The sequence below is a fragment of the Convolutriloba macropyga genome, chromosome 1 (assembly GCF_964194025.1).
Source record: "Convolutriloba macropyga chromosome 1, txConMacr16.3, whole genome shotgun sequence".
Classification (NCBI taxonomy): domain Eukaryota; kingdom Metazoa; phylum Xenacoelomorpha; order Acoela; family Convolutidae; genus Convolutriloba; species Convolutriloba macropyga.
This window is the reverse complement of record NC_134468.1, coordinates 27,444,651-27,461,886: the sequence shown is the minus strand read 5'-3', so window position 1 is coordinate 27,461,886 and position 17,236 is coordinate 27,444,651. Positions and strand designations below refer to the sequence as shown.

Here is a 17,236-nt window from a genome sequence, read left to right as displayed (position 1 = left end):
AAATTAGACAAGACCCAGAATTTTCTGTAGTTGACAACGTTGCATTCATAAACCACCTAATGAATAGTGACACTAATTGGGATCAAATATTCCATGTTAGTGAAAAACAAGGTCCAAATATTTCAAAAATTCAAAACTTCTTTGCAAGCAAAACTCCTGAAAAGCAAAAGAAAACAGAAAAGCGAAAAAGGCAACAAGATTTTACTAACAACAACGAATTAGAAACAGACTTTAGCGACGACCTCAAGGATCTTAAGCCACAATTAGAAACAACTGATGAGAACATCAGACCCGTTGAACTTCCCAAAGAAAAACTTAACAGATTTGACAAAACCGATCAAGCGTTTCTCAAAAAATTTGATTTCAGTCAAGCTGAAATCAATGACGAAAACTTAGACAAGTTACTGAGGACATTAACTAAAAATAAAGACGTTTACTCTCAACACAAATACGATGTTGGAAAGATAAAGCAAAAATTTCATGTCAAACTTTTAACAAATTCAACTTTAACCAAACAGAGACCATCCAAAGTACCATTACATTATCAGGAAAAACTAGAAAACCTTTTGGAACAACTGTGTAAAACAGGTATAATCCGGGAAATGGGTAATGATAAAGAAATGGGATCAGAATTTATTAATCCAATCATAGTCCTACCCAAGGGGAACACAGTAAAACTGGTTATAGATGCCCGATATCTGAATTCAATAACAGACCTTAGTCGATATTCATGGCCACTCGAACCAATCGGAAGTCTATTAACTAGATTAAAAGGTAATTTCTTCACAACCAGTGATCTTTGTTCAGCCTATAACCAAGTTCCTCTAACTGAGGAAACCAAACAGCTGGTAAGTTTTGTAATTGGTCCAAAGCAATACACATTTGAACGCGGATTTTACGGCCTATGCGGTCTACCTAACTTCTTCAGTCGTATAATGACTATCCATTTTGCACCATTAATTAGAAAAAAAACAAGCTATAACCTACATTGATGACACCATCATGCAAGCGCAAGATGAAACCGAAATGTTTGAAATAATTGACAAGTACCATGAAGTTTTAAGGAAATCAGGATTGAAAGCTCAACCTGAAAAGACTAAATTTTTCCTTAGGAAAGTACAGTTCTTGGGACATGTAGTAGGTAAAGATGGGATACAACCAGTCAAGAAGCAAGTAGCAGATTTAAAAGCACTTAAGTCGCCTGAAAACAAACGTGATGTCATGAGAGTTCTAGGTTGCTTAGGATTCTACAGCATGTACATCAAAAATTTGCATGTTGACTGCAAACCATTTTATGACCTAACCCGCACAGAAACTAAATTTGTCTGGACAACAGAACACGAAAAACTGTTTAACGACATTAAAAACAGGATTAGCGAAGATACTATCTTAGCAATACCTGATACTAAATACCCTTTCCACGTGCATGTAGACGCTTCTTCTATAGGAGTAGGCTCAATTCTCGTTCAAGAATTTCCAGAAGGGAAACGAATAGTGTCTTTTAATTCTAGAATTTACACTAAAGAGGAACAAAAAATGAGTACCACAGCACGCGAACTTTGCGGTGTAATATCGGCATTACAAACTTATGAGCATTACCTAATTGGTTCTCCCCATCCCGTATATGTGTACACAGACCATAAGCCTTTAATGTATCTATGGGGTAGAAGAGGAAAACTCTCTCACAGGTTTTTTAGATACCAGTTAGTAATATCTCAATTTCAGAACTTGAAAATTATTTGGACTGAAGGAAAAAACTTAGCTTTTCCCGACATCCTAAGTCGCAATGTAAAACTTAAAGATCTGGACAAGTATCAACTTAAACACAAAAAGATACCAAAAGACATTAGTTTTTACGACGAGCATGGTAACGAGGAAAAAAACTTCATTTTGCGTGATAATGAAAAAGGACCAGCAGATGATTTTTTTCCAATCCTAAAACAAAGCATAACCGGTATCGACAAATTCATTTTCAAAAATGACAAAATGGTAAAGCAAAAGTACGACAATAATCAAAACAGACTTTGCTCAATAAACAATATTTCGGAAGATTTCTCGTATGGTTCATCAATTAACCACTATAGGCGTCACCGCAAACATGAAATAACCCCTGTATCAGAACAGGAGGAAGACGAAACGTCTGATCATTATACAGAAATTGATTCCTACCCTGATGAAGGGATAACCGAACAAAATTTTGACCCAATTTCGGAATTTGAATTGTTCAATGAGAACCAGTCACCGGAATTTGATTTTGACAAACTCTACATTGATCAAACTAATACCACAGACTCGGAGTACAGATTCCCTCTAGAATACGATAAAGTTTTTTTCGTGAAAAATAGCTTTTGTATAGATAAAACCGAATTAGCAAAAAAACTTCCCGAAAATCCAAAAATAAAAGATGCAAGAGAACTCATTGATAAACTGACAACCTTCTCTAAAGAAGTTGATTTAAATACATCAGTAATTTGTCAAGAACAATTAAAAGATCCAGTAATACAACAAATTCGTCAATTAAGAATGAACAATAACAAAGATGAAAAGAAAATTGAATTCCGACAATCTAAAGCCATAGTGTCATACATTAATAACTTTGAAAAACTGAGTTTCGTAGGCAACATCTTATGTATTCAACAACAAACAGACGAACCAGATATTGAATACTTAAAAATTTGTGTTCTACTGTCATTGTTCTTTAAAGTTTTTCAGCTAGCTCATTGTGAACTGTCAGGTCATGTAGGTTCAGATAAAACACTTGCTAATGTAAAACGATTTTTTTATTGGCCCGGAATGTATAAATGGATTGAAAACCTAATTGCTGATTGCCTTGAATGCCAAAAAAATAAACAAAAACGGAGAGACATCCACGAAGCACCTCTCGAAAAGTGGACTGATACAGTCCCATTCCCCTTTCATACGGTCCATATTGATCACAAAGGACCTTTAAATCCACCATCGAACGGTAAACACCATTGTTTAGTTATTGTCGATTCATTTTCACGTTTGATTCAAGTATACACTGTACGTTCCACAGACGCAGTAGACACCATAAAAGCTTTAGAAAAGTTCATCTTGTCTTTTGGAATACCACAAAAACTTGTTTATGATAAGGGTCCGGCATTCATGAACCAAGATTTTGCGAGTTACATTCATGAATTAGGTATAACACCCGCACCTCGAACTGCTTATGCGCCTTGGACTAATGGTAAAGTCGAGATCCAAAACAAACATCTAGGAGCACATTTCCGAATTTTTCTAGAACAAGCTCGAGGTAAATGGGACGAACTGGCACCAAAATTTGCTTTTTCTCATAACACGGTTCCAAATGCTAGTACTGGAATCTCACCTTACGAAATTGTGTTCGGAAAAAAACCACAGATACCTCTGTCACTTAAGTTAGGACTCCTACGAAATTCACAACTCACATGCGCTTCCGAGTTTTGCAAAGACCTGCCTCTTCACAGGCATACCTTGCAAACTTCAAAAAACACCGAAATTGACAAACTTCTAAAACCGACTATTAACAATTCGTTGCTTATGCGAGAAAACCAATTCAAACAAATATACAATAACGCTTATAAAAAGAGCTTAGAAAACAATAACCGCGCACATAAACATAGAAACAAACACAAATTAGGCAAGCCACTTGAGGTTGGACAAAAAGTTCTAATGGAAAACCATCAAATTGAGTTAGGAAAGTCAAAAAAACTACATGAACTAACATCAGGAGCTTTTACTGTCGAAAAAAAACTAACCAATGTTAACTATGAATTAACTTTAGATAGCAACCCGGCCACCAGGAAGGTCGCTCATAGAAATCACCTAGTCGAGTACTATCCAGCTACTGAAACTATACCAGAGCTAACCCTAGAGTATGGTATAGATAAAAATAATTGTTACACATTTTATAATAATCTAATGACAAGTCAGATGAATAAACTCAATAGTCCTTTGACTAAATTCTCCTTCCAAAGCCCCACTAACACCGAATATTTCCCCGTGGATAATTTCATACGAAGAGACTCCCCTTTGCAGAACTTCGACCCTGACCGAACACCTACCAATTTCGATTCTGGATTCAACGAAGCAAGTTCAGGTGGTCGTGATAACCCACCTCCAGTCCAAACACACCTACCTAGCGGTAGTCGAACAAGAAGTTCAACTCCTTGCCCACAGCACAATTCTAGAATACCTCTAGACCCTAATTTAAGTCCTCTCCGCCCTAATACATCGGAACAAGGACCTTCTAATTTACAAACTTGAGAAAATAATAATAATAATAGACGAACTTCTAGTCGCTCGGCCAAGCCGCCATCACGCTATCAAGCCGGATTTACTTAACTTTGTTTTAGGTAGCAATAAATCCAGTCAACATTTACTGGCAGTGCCTATTACTACAACTCATAGCCTTAATTCCCGACTTGAAGCGCTAAAAAAGAACAGGATAAAAAGATATCCTTGTTTTGAAAAACTCTATTTTTCTTATTTACTTATAAGTCTTTTCTACTTTTGTACTCTTTCTATAGTTATTAACGCTACTGAGGATATTAATGACGTATCTAACAAACTTAGGGTCATTCATTATGACTGTTCTAAAATGAAAGAAAATAAAATGTATGCTTTAACACAAGTTTCTCCTTGCAAAATTACACCCGAAAATATTCAGATGGTTGATAAACATGTAACACTTTATCAACGGTCTTATCGGACCTTTGTTAAAGCTCTTATGTGCAAAGTCACTGCAATGCTCATTCGTTATAATTGTGGTATGTTTTCCCATTCATCAATTGTACACAACGCTCCAATAATAACATACAATATTATTGTTTCACCCGAACAATGCCTAAATGCTAATAAAACTGGAAAAATTACTGTTACCGAATTTGACGATGATGACATGGAAATTGACATAAAACATGGAATAAAAACTGTCTCCTATAAAAACCAGGGAGTTGATCTTGAAGGTGAATCATCAACACCTTGTGATAATCGTGGTCAAATTAAACATTTCTCTTTTGAAACCCTGATGCAAGAAACTGTACTCGATATTGATCTTAATGACAGAACTGTCTATAACAGTCAAGGACTAAAACTTCCTTGTGCCCTCTCAGAAGGAGGTTGTCATTCGACATCACTCGACCCCTTTGCATACAATTGGGAGGCACCGGAAAATTGTATAGTTACTAAAAGATTTTCACAAAACGCAAAAATGCTAAAACATGAAAACGAACTTGGTAACGTACAGTATTTCATAGTGAGTGATGAAAAACCGGAGACGCCCTATGAAGGACCAGGAACGTATTCTCCTGCTGAAATGGACATAAAAATTAGAGTAATTGATGAAAAAGAAAAGGTGTGTGGAAAACCAGAATTTATTTACAGAACAAATTTAGATTCTTTATATGTTTCTTATAAAGGCGGATTTAATATGAAGACTGGCAAACCTTATAAAACAAAAACTCAACAATTTTTTCATAAACTTCGTGTTGAACCTGACAATAGCCTAAGTGTAAATGGGTTTAATAGGAAGCCTTCAGATGAACAGATCCGAACATCCGACAACGGTTTTGTTGCATGGGAACACTTAGACAAAGACAAGTTAGACTATGATCTTAACCTTGCGGTAAAAATGGATTTTGTCATATATCATAATTACATGCAAATAAAACAAGCATGGAAAGGTTTGGTCATAGAACAATGCGAACTTGACCGAACTCAAAAACAAATGATACTAATGCAGGCTATCCAAAACAATCGTTTAGCTGGATATATGTTAACCGGCAACCGCTCGATGTTCTTAGACACAGATGGTAGCATAGGTTGGCTGTACCAATGTCCAAAACGAAACTCACCACTTCAGGTTCTTGAACAGTGTTATGATAGGATTCCTATTCATTATGATGGTAGGACAATGTTCGTCGACCCAATTACTCGACAAACCTACCCTTTTGCAAACGAAGTAGATTGTGTTGGAGGCTACAAAAATGCCTACCAATTAGATATTGATAATGAAAACTCATGGTACCATTTGATGCCAGCACCCGTTCCTTTACAACCGCCAAAAATATTCTCTTCAAGAGTTATTAGTTCTATTCCAAAATTTACCGGTTACGAATCGCAACGTGCCGGAATTTACACACCAAATCAACTTAAATCGTTTTGGGACAATATCTTGCATTCGGAAGCAGCAAAATCTGTTTTGACAAAAATTTCAAGAGAAGTTCTAGAAGGAAGAAGCATAGACTATTCTCAAAAAGATATCTATGCGTCAGCAATGGGAATTAACAGACAAATTTATCTAGATTCTCTTCTTTCACCTACATTTTTTACAGACCAGTTCAAAGGCACTTTTGGAATCATCACTTTTTATCTGGAAAAAATTGGAGTTTATTTTGCCTGTTTCTTGTGCATAAAATTCTTAACTGATGTAATCGTAACAATCATAAGAGCGTTCGAAATCCACAAAATATCCAACAAAACAATGGGTTTTTGGAAAATTCTATTAGGAGCAACATATAATCTTTGTATCTTATCGTTCTTTACACCGGTATTCTCTAACGAAACCGAACCGTCGGCCCCACAGAACAACAATCATTTTTTACCGCTTAGTAATTATCAACCTTACAGCACAATAGAAAAAACTTACAAATGCGTTGAGGATCAACCAAGAGAAAATAAAATTGACGAGCATTGTCATACAGAAAATAATAAAGTAGAATACCGAAATCTGGCGTCACATCAATCACAACCACAAAATGATGCAACCATTCGAAGTGTGGTGGCACCTCCTTAAAGCTGTTAATAAAAAAATTCATAAAAAAAAATTTGTCTCAAAAATAAAAAAAATCATTTGTATTAGACTCTATAAGTTAATTAATATCTTGTTTAGATACACCTCAAGGATGCTATGCCATGCAACCCAAATTCATAAAACAGCCTAACGCTTTATTCATTCGATTTGGACAATACACCGGACAAATATTATCATCAAGTATTTCCGATTTAAAAACTACTGTAACTATTAGAGTTGCATCTTTCTACTTCAGTGACATTATAGACTTGGACGTACCGCATTCAAAATTTCAATACTTCTCATTGTTAAGAGCCCTGATTGATGACACAATTACTTTTGTAAACATTGGAGTCGAATACAAAATTGTTTCAAAGCATCTGAAGAAAAATATTATTAGACTTTGACTTTTCCTGTAAGAGACATGCGTGGATTCCTTCCTTGCTTTTTATTTCTTATAATCCATTTTCAACTATGTAATCGCAACTATGTCTATCTAGCTATTGCCTGCGCTCTTCCCCTACTCCGATTTTGCCTCAGTGAATCCGATTGACATATTATCTATAAATATCAATCGTTGTCAATAATCCTCTTTTCAGAAATAATTGACACACCCTTTTTTTATCCTTTTTTTACATTTACATACTTTTATACATAGTTTTGAAATGAAGAACAATAAGTTAATTAACAACTAAAACGCTTCCATTAATGTACTTTTTGTTTCAAGATAGACTCGTTACAATTTATCAAATAAAGAAAACTTTTGAAGAAAATCACGGAGACATTTTCCCTCAAATCGTTATAAATTTTGAGTTTTGGGACACTTGGGAAAACGATACTGTGATTTTAACCCCTCATTCGTTGTATTGGAATTATTTCGTGTATTTAGCACAATTCGACCCTAATAGTCTGCCAAATGAGCTAGATCAGCAACATGATTCATTTAACTAATAGAAACTTACAAATCAGAATCGGAAACCAAAATTTTGAGCTTTTAGCCGTATACTATGTTTCCGCTATAAACATAATGACCTTCGCAAAAAAACCCATGACAAATATTTACAGACTTTTAACTATTTTCATTACTCACCCTCAGTTCGCCGAATTCACCATTTTTCTAGCATTCAAAGAGAACTCGGTATTTCAAGTACAACATCCAATCTACATTGCTTAGGTATCATTCTAAACTATGATATTTGCAGTTAACAATAAATTTGTAGAGTTACAAAAAATTCAACGATCTTTTGATGCATACCCAACCCCTGTACCTACTATGCTAGTAACACTCAAAGAAATCCAAAGTGAAAAAATTTGTTTAATAAGTATTAATCCTCTTTCAGTTCATTGGAAATTCTTCCTCTTTATTCTAGAAAACCCAAACTGTGTACCTCACAATCTTTATTTTGAATTGCCGAAAAGTGATTGTTCTCAAAACGATTTCATTACTAAAGAGTTGGAAACTATTAACAATTAAAAGCAGCAATGATATTCTCATACCAAAACTGCCTTATACAAATACAATTTTTTGAAAAATCATTTGTCACGACAAAAAGCAACAGAGTAATCCCACAATTAATACTCCATTTTGAATATTTAAACACTTGGACTGATGGAACCATTACCTTAACCCCATCTTCCCCCTATTGGACATTCTTTATAAATATAACCCAAGCTTTAAATGGTTCTAAAATCCCTTTTAATTTAGATCTTCTATAATGCTGTTCCACTTTGGTGAGCGCCTAGTCAAAGTAGAGTCCCTCGAGAGATCTTTCATTGAAACTTCCACAGCAGAGATTAAACCCTGTATTATTATACACTATACAGACTACGAGCGTGGATGTGAGGGTTCTACTCGAGTAACAATGGGAATGATGCACTGGGAATTCTTTCTTGCACTCATTGATATCGAAGAGCATTTCCCAGTCAACTTGGGCGCTCTTCAGTAAAGTAATTTGTTTTACATAACTTGCTCCCCACAAAAATTTTTTTTTCTCTCCTTTCCCCTTCTTCATTTTTTTCTATCCTTTTTTTTCTGATCAATTTGTTCTTTTCCCCTCATTTCTTTCCAAATTGTTAAAACTAAAAGGATTTTGTTTATTGGTAAGGAAAAAATTAAAATTGTTAAAGTAGAAAGATGGTTCAATATTTGTTTTACACAATATAAAGCATGTATCAAAATAACTTATATGTTCCTAAGCACAGGTACCATTAATCATTATTACATTTATCCAAACGAGAAACACTGGAATTTCTTTTTTGCTGTTGCAGATCTAAATGTAACTATCCCCAACGAACTTGAACACCATGGATTAGAAATCGCATACCCAGATCTCTCTGATTTATCCTTATAATGGGAAACACTTTGAAAATATTATCTCAGCAACCACAAATTGACTCAACCCCAAAAATCGAATGTCCTATTTGTTACCTCCCTTGTCGTCAATTTAAAAAATTGCACAAAAACCCAAACGGTCAACCTCCCCATTTCGCTTGCATTCCCTGTAGAAATGAATTATTTAAATATTGGAACCAACCTAAATGCCCCATTTGCGTAACTCCCATTTATACATTCAGTCATTGCCATTATTTCCAGTGTGATTCTTGTCAAGAAATCAAAAAGTTATCCACTTGCCACAGCCACTTCAAAAGCCTACACCCTGAAAAATCAATTTGTTTGCAGTGTATGACCTTCACAACTACTAAATGCCCCTTATGCAAACAAACAATTGACCCAAACAACCCGTGGTAAAATCCTTGATTCAAAACTACCTTCACAAATTATCCAAAATGATTATCCCCAAAGTACTTGATTTTTTAATAATGGCCCTCATGATTATTGCAGCAGCCTTCTCCTTCGTTTTAACCGTTTTCCTCGTTGTTGTAAGTATTCCTTTCAATTTTTTGATGTTAATAGTTATTTTAGTAATAGACCAAGCAATAAAATCCCAAAATAATCAACAACCAAATCCTCCAACCATACCAGTCCCATAATCCCCTCCAATAACAATCTTCCAAAAATGAATACAATTGACAAAGAAACCAATACTATAGAATCCAAACCGGTCTCATTAATTTGTTTATGCTGCAGACGCGAAACAATTGTTTTCAAGAAATTACACGAAAACCCCCCTAACGAACTACCCCACGTAATGTGTCTGCTCTGTTACCAATATGTTATAAAAGATATGGGCTATGATTTTTGTCCAAAATGCTCTAAATTTAATGTTATCTTTTCAATCTTTAACTGGTTTCAATGTGATATTTGCAAACAAACAAGATTTCAATATTCTGTTGCAAAAACGTTTCATCACAGTGATCACAAGCCCGTCAACTTTTGTAAATTTTGCGTAGAAGACTATGAATTATGCCCTTGTTGCAAAAAAATAATTACATAATGCGTCCAAGAACTTCCAAAATTTTAATTCTTTTCCTGCTTTCATTTTTGATCCACTCGATATCCCTAATTCAATTCAGTTTTTACCAGGAGCAAATCACCTCCTTCACCCTAGTTCTACACTACTCATTGAACTGACAAAATGCATCCCGTAACATTGTTTATTCTTCTTTTTGTCCTCTTATGCGCATTGGCAATATCCCTTTTTATTAATCACTACCTCCTTTCCATTTTCTCCAGATACGGAAAATGACCAATCTAGACCTATCCACAAAAATATTTATCTTAATCCTAATTACCTTGCTTGCAATATTGTTCCTTATTAACCTCATCCTACTGCAGTTTCTCAGAGGTTTTCCTGTTTTTGTATAAGGAAAACAAAATAACAGTCACTCGATGGGTCTTTCACAATCCCTATTCGACGGTTTCCGTTGGTTCTATCCCCATAAGGACATTATCTGCCCTATATGTTCACGAAAAACCGTTATTGTAGAAAAACTACACAAGCAATTCCCCAAAGAAAATCCCCACTATGTATGTATTCCTTGCAGAAAAGCACTTTTTAAAAGATACCCAAACCCTAAATGTCCCATCTGTCTTCGACCTTGTCTTCCCGTCCTGATCACATCCTACTTCCGATGCAATTTATGCAAAAAAAATGAAAACAGAATTAGGAATAACAAAACACCCACATTTTTCCCAACATGACGAACACCGATTCTGTCGAGTGTGCATAAATAAGCAGAAAAAATGTCCCATTTGCAAAAATTTTTTAGACGACGTTGTCCAATACACCAAAAACAACTCAAGTACAAACGTTCTTTTTTCTCTCTCTTTTAACTTCTCCTCGGGAAGGGGTTACCTCAGCTTTCTCCAGCCTGCCCCCCTGGCTTTTGAACCTAAATAATTCAGAACACTAACACGATAACTGAAATTTCCAAAAACGACCCGAAAAATTTCCTTCTTTCAGCTAAAGCAAGGTTGTCTCCCCAGCTGCACGGGTCGTTGCAGCCGTGTTAGTGTGACGCACGCCCCAAGACTCACACCTCCGGGCAGCGGAGAAAGACGTACTTGTGCCAGGGCTGCCCGCCTGGATAAGTATAAAAATTTTTTTTATTATTGCCCCCTCCCTTTATTAAAGTTAACTTTGCATTTAGCAAAACAAAAACTTTTCTACCAAACTTTAATAACAAATGCATTTAGCATTATAATTTTTAAGTAAAGCAGTTAGCAACAAAACCTTACAAAAACATTTTTTACAATAGAATACTTTTTTTATATTAGCAATACAATTGCAAACTTGAAAAGAAGCCATAATGTGTGATATTGATGACACAGGCTAACCAAAATCAAATAATTTTAGATCATCCACAAGGAAACACTAACAATGACTACCAGACCCACACTCGCAAGCGTAATAATCCCCAGTCAACATCAACAAGTGACAACACAACAAGAACAAACACAAACCCATTCTTCCCAGCCTCCTATTTTCTCAAAGCCTCCATTTAAACCTCAGAACACACAACAAGTTACTAAAACTATTGCATCTCCATCAACTTCCAGTCAATATGATCCCGAAAACAACTGGCAAATTAGCAGAAAGAGACAATTCCCAATCCAACAAATTAGCAATCACAAAAACAAAATTATTAAGATGAACAACATTGAAGATCTCGTTCCCGACGCTATCAGGAAAATACCCTCAGAATGTTTGAAATTACAGAAACCGCGAGAGGAAAACATGAATAAAGAAAACCCGAGGTACGTTAACACCCTCCTCTATTTCCTGAAACCAAACTACAACAAATTTGAGGTTGCTAGTAAAATAAACATCATCCAGTCAAATGGACATCAACAGATACTAGTCAACAGCGAAAAGCTTCCAGTTCTGAAAACCTTCTCGCTCCCCACAGAAAACAACAAGTGGAGAATTAAAAATCGCGACCCTAAGAATGGCACTTATATCCTTAGGAATAACATGCTCGACGCATATATTGAAGTGCCCTACGATGCCATTTCCGCTTTTCCTGTCGACATGCCAGAACTATCAAATATAAACACCAGTAGTTTAATAGAGGAAAACACCACAATCAGGCAGGAACTATTTCAAAAGGAAACAGAGTTGCAAGAATTGCAACTGAAATTTGAACAACTGAAAATGGAATCACAGAAACCACCTGAGGAGAAGCAACTACCTAACGACTATTGGCGGCGCCAATATGTCGTTGCCCATCAACTCCAAAAAACCAGCGAATCGAATGCACAAACTATGCTAAAAACGTTCTCCTTGAAACATCTAGAAATAACAAACGCCAACAAAAAACTTGGAGAAAAGAATCTGGAGCTAGGAAAGAAAATAACACAATTAATGAAGGAAAACGAAGAACAAAAAACCAAAATTTCCGAGATCAAAAGGAGAGTTAAAAAGCACAAAAAGCGACAATCAATGGATAAGGACAAACCAACTGAGGACGATATACAAGAGGTTCTTTTGATCGAAGACGATGGTAACAGTCCGATGTCAAGCCCAGTCATTTTGCCCCCAGAATTTTTTGAATAATACAGCACAACATTATCGCCCTTTGCGATTAATTTTATAGCATACCATTGTCGCCCTTTGCGATTAATTTCATAACTTTCTAAACTTGTAGTAACTCATTTATATGTCTCAAGCGCAATAAAATTATATACGATGCAATATATTTCTTTTTTTAATCTTTTTCTTTTCTATCTTAAAATCGGGGTGAGCTGTAGTATTACGAGAGCCGTTACAAATGAGCGGATAATTAATCCCGCATTAGAGCGAACGTATTTAGGCGCTAATTAACCATTCTTTCGCCGCGCGCTAAACAAACTAACGCTTATTAAGACTACCAGTACACAAGTATTTAAACAACTCAGTTCGACTTATTTAAATAACACAACTTTAGGCCTGGATCTCCTCGCTTATATCCAGGATAGAAAATGTACGTTGTTGAACGTAGGCGGCCTGTAAAACCACAGTTTTTTTTATTTAAATTACTTCTGCTTTTGACAGTTGCAATGCAGATCTTTCCCCCCAAGTTCAATAAAGATGAAGCAGATTGCTTCAGGGGAAAAGACAATAGAGTCTCATAAAAAGCCCCCAAGAAAACCATAATTGTTGCGGTTTTAGAAGAGGGGAAAAGCAGAAAACAGGCGCCTAAGAAATCAATAATTGATGCTCTCAGCTTTTTAGATTTTTATTAATTTTTGGAGTTTCAATAATTTTTCCGTGAGATAAAAAAGAGTTAATTCTCTTGCCTTCTCGGCCAATAGGAAAATTAAGAAGCACCTCACTATGAACGTGAGTTTGTGATTCGCTCCCTATCGGCCCAAACGGAGCTGAGAGGAATTAATTGTTTCTCTCAGCGAAGTGGGACGGAATAAAATTAGAGAGACAGAAATCACTCCCAGAAACAAGCAGCAGACAACTGCTTTCATTTTTCTCAAAATTTAACTTCACTTTAACAATAAAATAGTCGAACAAAAATGTTTAATAACTTAGACAAATAATTCCAGATTTAATTTTATAACTTTCTTTTTCGACAAATAACATAACTGAAGAAACACCCAAGTGAACGATCGCCCAGCAGCTCACCTCCATTTCATCACTACACAACTGGTAATTAGTAAGCTGTAATTTTATATTTACTCTTTTATAAATTAAATACTTTCAGCCCCCCAACTACTTTAAATTGAGACTTATAGCACAGACAGGTCTTAGGCATATATCTTTGCCTTCGATTTGTTATATCTTTTGTCAAGTTTGACTGGCATACATAAAGAGATCCCGTATTGTGTGATCTGTAGCAGCCCAGCCAAATTTGATACACTAGGCGGGGGGGGGGGGGGGGCAAAACAGAATAAGATACCTAAAATAATGAAGAGAAGAGATCTTCTCTCGATTTGCCTTCGATTTGTTATATCTTTTGTCAAGTTTGACTGGCATCGAAGGAGATATCTTTGCCTTCGATTTGTTATATCTTTTGTCAAGTTTGACTGGCATACAGAAAGAGATCCCGTATTGTGTGATCTGTAGCAGCCCAGCCAAATTTGATACACTAGGCGGGGGGGGGCAAAACAGAATAAGATACCTAAAATAATGAAGAGAAGAGATGGCCCCCTTGCTTATTTTTTTTGTTTAGCGTTGCCATCGGCGTACTTCACCGCCAGTTTTTAACTGCTAAGACTCGGTATTAAGAATTGAACTTCCAACCCCTCAATAAAAATCTTGAAATTAAAAGAGCATTCACTTTTAGGGTCATTTAATCAAAACGCATTTCATCACCGTACCTGCACTCCCGGTCACCGATGTTGCGCACGAAGAGTGTCTTACAGGCAGTGTTCTTCACTGGGTTGGGGGAGAACTTGACCTCATCTGGGAAGTCGAGGATGGCTCTGCCGTTGATGGCCCGGATGGGGATGGCGAATTTCTCTCTATCAGTCACCACCACTATCTCGTGTAGGTAGTCCTTCAAACATTATTTATACTCACGTATCTCCTTGAATCTGTCATTTAGAGCACAAATCAGTTATCTTCTGTTAATCTTGTTAGTGGGCGTAACGTATTTTATATACTGTCTCCGCAATATGCTATTAAGAATTTCAAATGCATTCCTCCTATTTATTTCTTCTTATAGTTAGATTATGGCATCATGCAATTGATTTACATCTTTACATAAGTGGTTTACTGAGCAGCATCAAAAAAGATCGACCACAGAGGGATTCGAACCCCCAATCTTCTGATTCGAAGTCAGACGCCTTATCCGTTAGGCTATGCGGCCTTGGTTACATGGTCTTCCGACCACAACTATATTTGATTCACAAAAGCAACTCGCGATCAACGCAAACAAATTACATTTTGTTATCCGTAAAAGCACCCGGATTGTACATAATAGAAAAGAGCATATGTTGGTTCTCTCCTTCACAATGACTCGAAGTCATAACGGATGCGTTTTTATTATAGCTATTCTGAAAGGGGAGTATTTGGGACTGTAGCAATACCAAGAGATCTTTTCCGGTTGTGCCATACACTAAATAAAGTTCAGGTAAATTTACCCTTAAGAGAGAACTTGGATCTTTTCAGTTTGTGCAACCATTGAAGTAATTGAAGTAGCAGTAATCGGGTGTATTCTTTTCACAAAAAGAGGCTTTTCATCCTTTATGCTCGATCTTTTCCATTGCTCAATGACATGTCTAGACATCTACATCCTTACCTTCCGCTCGTCTGGCAAGAACTGTATTTTAAATGTGCAAGTCATCCCGGGTGCCACTTTGTCCCCTGGGTTCTTGGGTGGAATGATTTTGAAGTAGGCGGAGCTCTCGTGGGTCACTTTCACCAGGCGCGCACTCTGGTCGTTGTTCCGCAGCTAAAATGTTAACATCAAGATGACGGATGACTGAGTAAATTATCTTGTTTTGAAATTAATTCTCAGTTATAATGATTGATAAGCTGTTGAAACGAACTGAGCCGTTAAAATGAGATAGAGCAAGTACAAATGGAACAAGGAGGGTCGGTAATGTGCGTTTGCACATAATGCTCAAACCCCGCTCATCCACATACTTGACTTGATTGGCTACCAAATGAGGGTGAGATAGAAAACGTTCAAAAACATACATATCATTCAACGAAGCACTAATGGAATAAATAAAGCCAAGTTAAGGGGTCGATGAAACTTGTTATTAATAGGACTACTAGAAAAGACAATAATAAAATCAAATAACAAACATTAATTACGACCAAAACTTGATGCCTATGATTAAAAAAGCATCTTTTCCGTTTGTGCCCCCAGACGCAAGTGCCATATTTTCACAAAAATTACTTTGTAATGATATGTTTTCTCTAATTGGGGGTTGCAAAACGTACTGGGAGGGGGGGGGGGCACAAACGGAAAAAATAAAAAAAAATCAAAATCGCGTCAGATAAAACCTAAACAAAACAAATTGACCTATACTTCAGTAGAAAAGATATGGGACCTGTCCTCAATGCGACTGTATAACAGCTGGACAAAAGGGGCGAAGTTCAAAAAAATCTATTTCTGAAAACAAATTATTTCAAAGTGATTAAAATTATTATATAATAACTATAATCACTAAAATGTCCATTCATATCTCTATAAGAAGCAATTGCGACCCATCATTATGCAGTGTACGTCATACGACTACAAAAAGCAGGACAAAACCGCAAAAAAAGTTTCAAATAAACTTGCACGAAAATGGTAGTGAAGCCGTAAGTTAGTGAAAATGGTAGTGAAGCCACAAGTTTGTCACAAAGAACCTCAAAATGTTCAATTGCGCAATTTTTGCAAAACCAATGTTACCTACCATTAGCGTTATATTTCAAAAAGCCAGGAAAAATCCAATAAAATGTACAAATATAGAAATCAAAAACAATTTATGAACTCTCACAGTAACAAAGCCGAGAAACAAATGGTTGAAACTAAAACCATTATAAAGATTTAATTATAGCTCACTGGAAACGGGTTTCGACATTTCGTTACAGAGACTAAGCTACAAAACAAACGAAAGTTATTTTTAAAAAATTGCGAAGCTCGAAAATCCAAAACGTTAAACAACTATTTTCAAAAGAAATAAGACATCGGAGATGGATTACTTTGCAGCACCTCAGGAAGCCAAATGCGCTTTTTGTCAATGAGACTAAGTCACAAGACTACAAAATAAAAACAGGCAGAAGCAAAAACTTCACAAACAATTTTACACAACAGTGTTGAAGGTTGATTATAACATATTATCTGCCAGAAATGAAAGTCATCATTTCTTTCTCATCTGAACATCAACGGGCCTTCCTTGAAAAAGGACTATGTAGAAATGACAACAAGAAACCAAAACAGTGAAAAGTATCGAAAAATCAAAGATCTATAAAATTAAATGGTCGATGCCATCAGTCAAAACATATAACCAACAGAGGAACTAATATTTGAATCAACAAAAGTAGCTGACACTTCTTATTAATGAGGTTGAATTAAATGACGACAAAAACAAGAGCAAAAAGGAGACAGTTGAAA

General features: G+C 36.0%; 1 protein-coding gene and 1 non-coding gene across 9 annotated transcripts in view; both read right to left on the bottom strand.

Moving 5' to 3' along the window:
- Positions 1-17,236, bottom strand: part of LOC142337496 (hydrocephalus-inducing protein-like) — a 389,940-nt gene that overhangs the window by 358,423 nt on the left and 14,281 nt on the right. For all 8 annotated transcript variants that reach the window (XM_075386772.1, XM_075386789.1, XM_075386781.1 and 5 more), the window contains exons 4-5: positions 15,428-15,580; positions 14,505-14,683 (exon numbers count right to left, since the gene is read on the bottom strand). In XM_075386772.1, coding sequence (XP_075242887.1) covers positions 14,505-14,683; positions 15,428-15,580 — 332 coding nt within the window. The remainder of the gene's footprint in view (positions 1-14,504; positions 14,684-15,427; positions 15,581-17,236) is intronic.
- Trnar-ucg (transfer RNA arginine (anticodon UCG)) lies at positions 14,923-14,995 on the bottom strand. Its single transcript has one exon. It is a non-coding gene; the product is annotated as a tRNA-Arg (tRNA).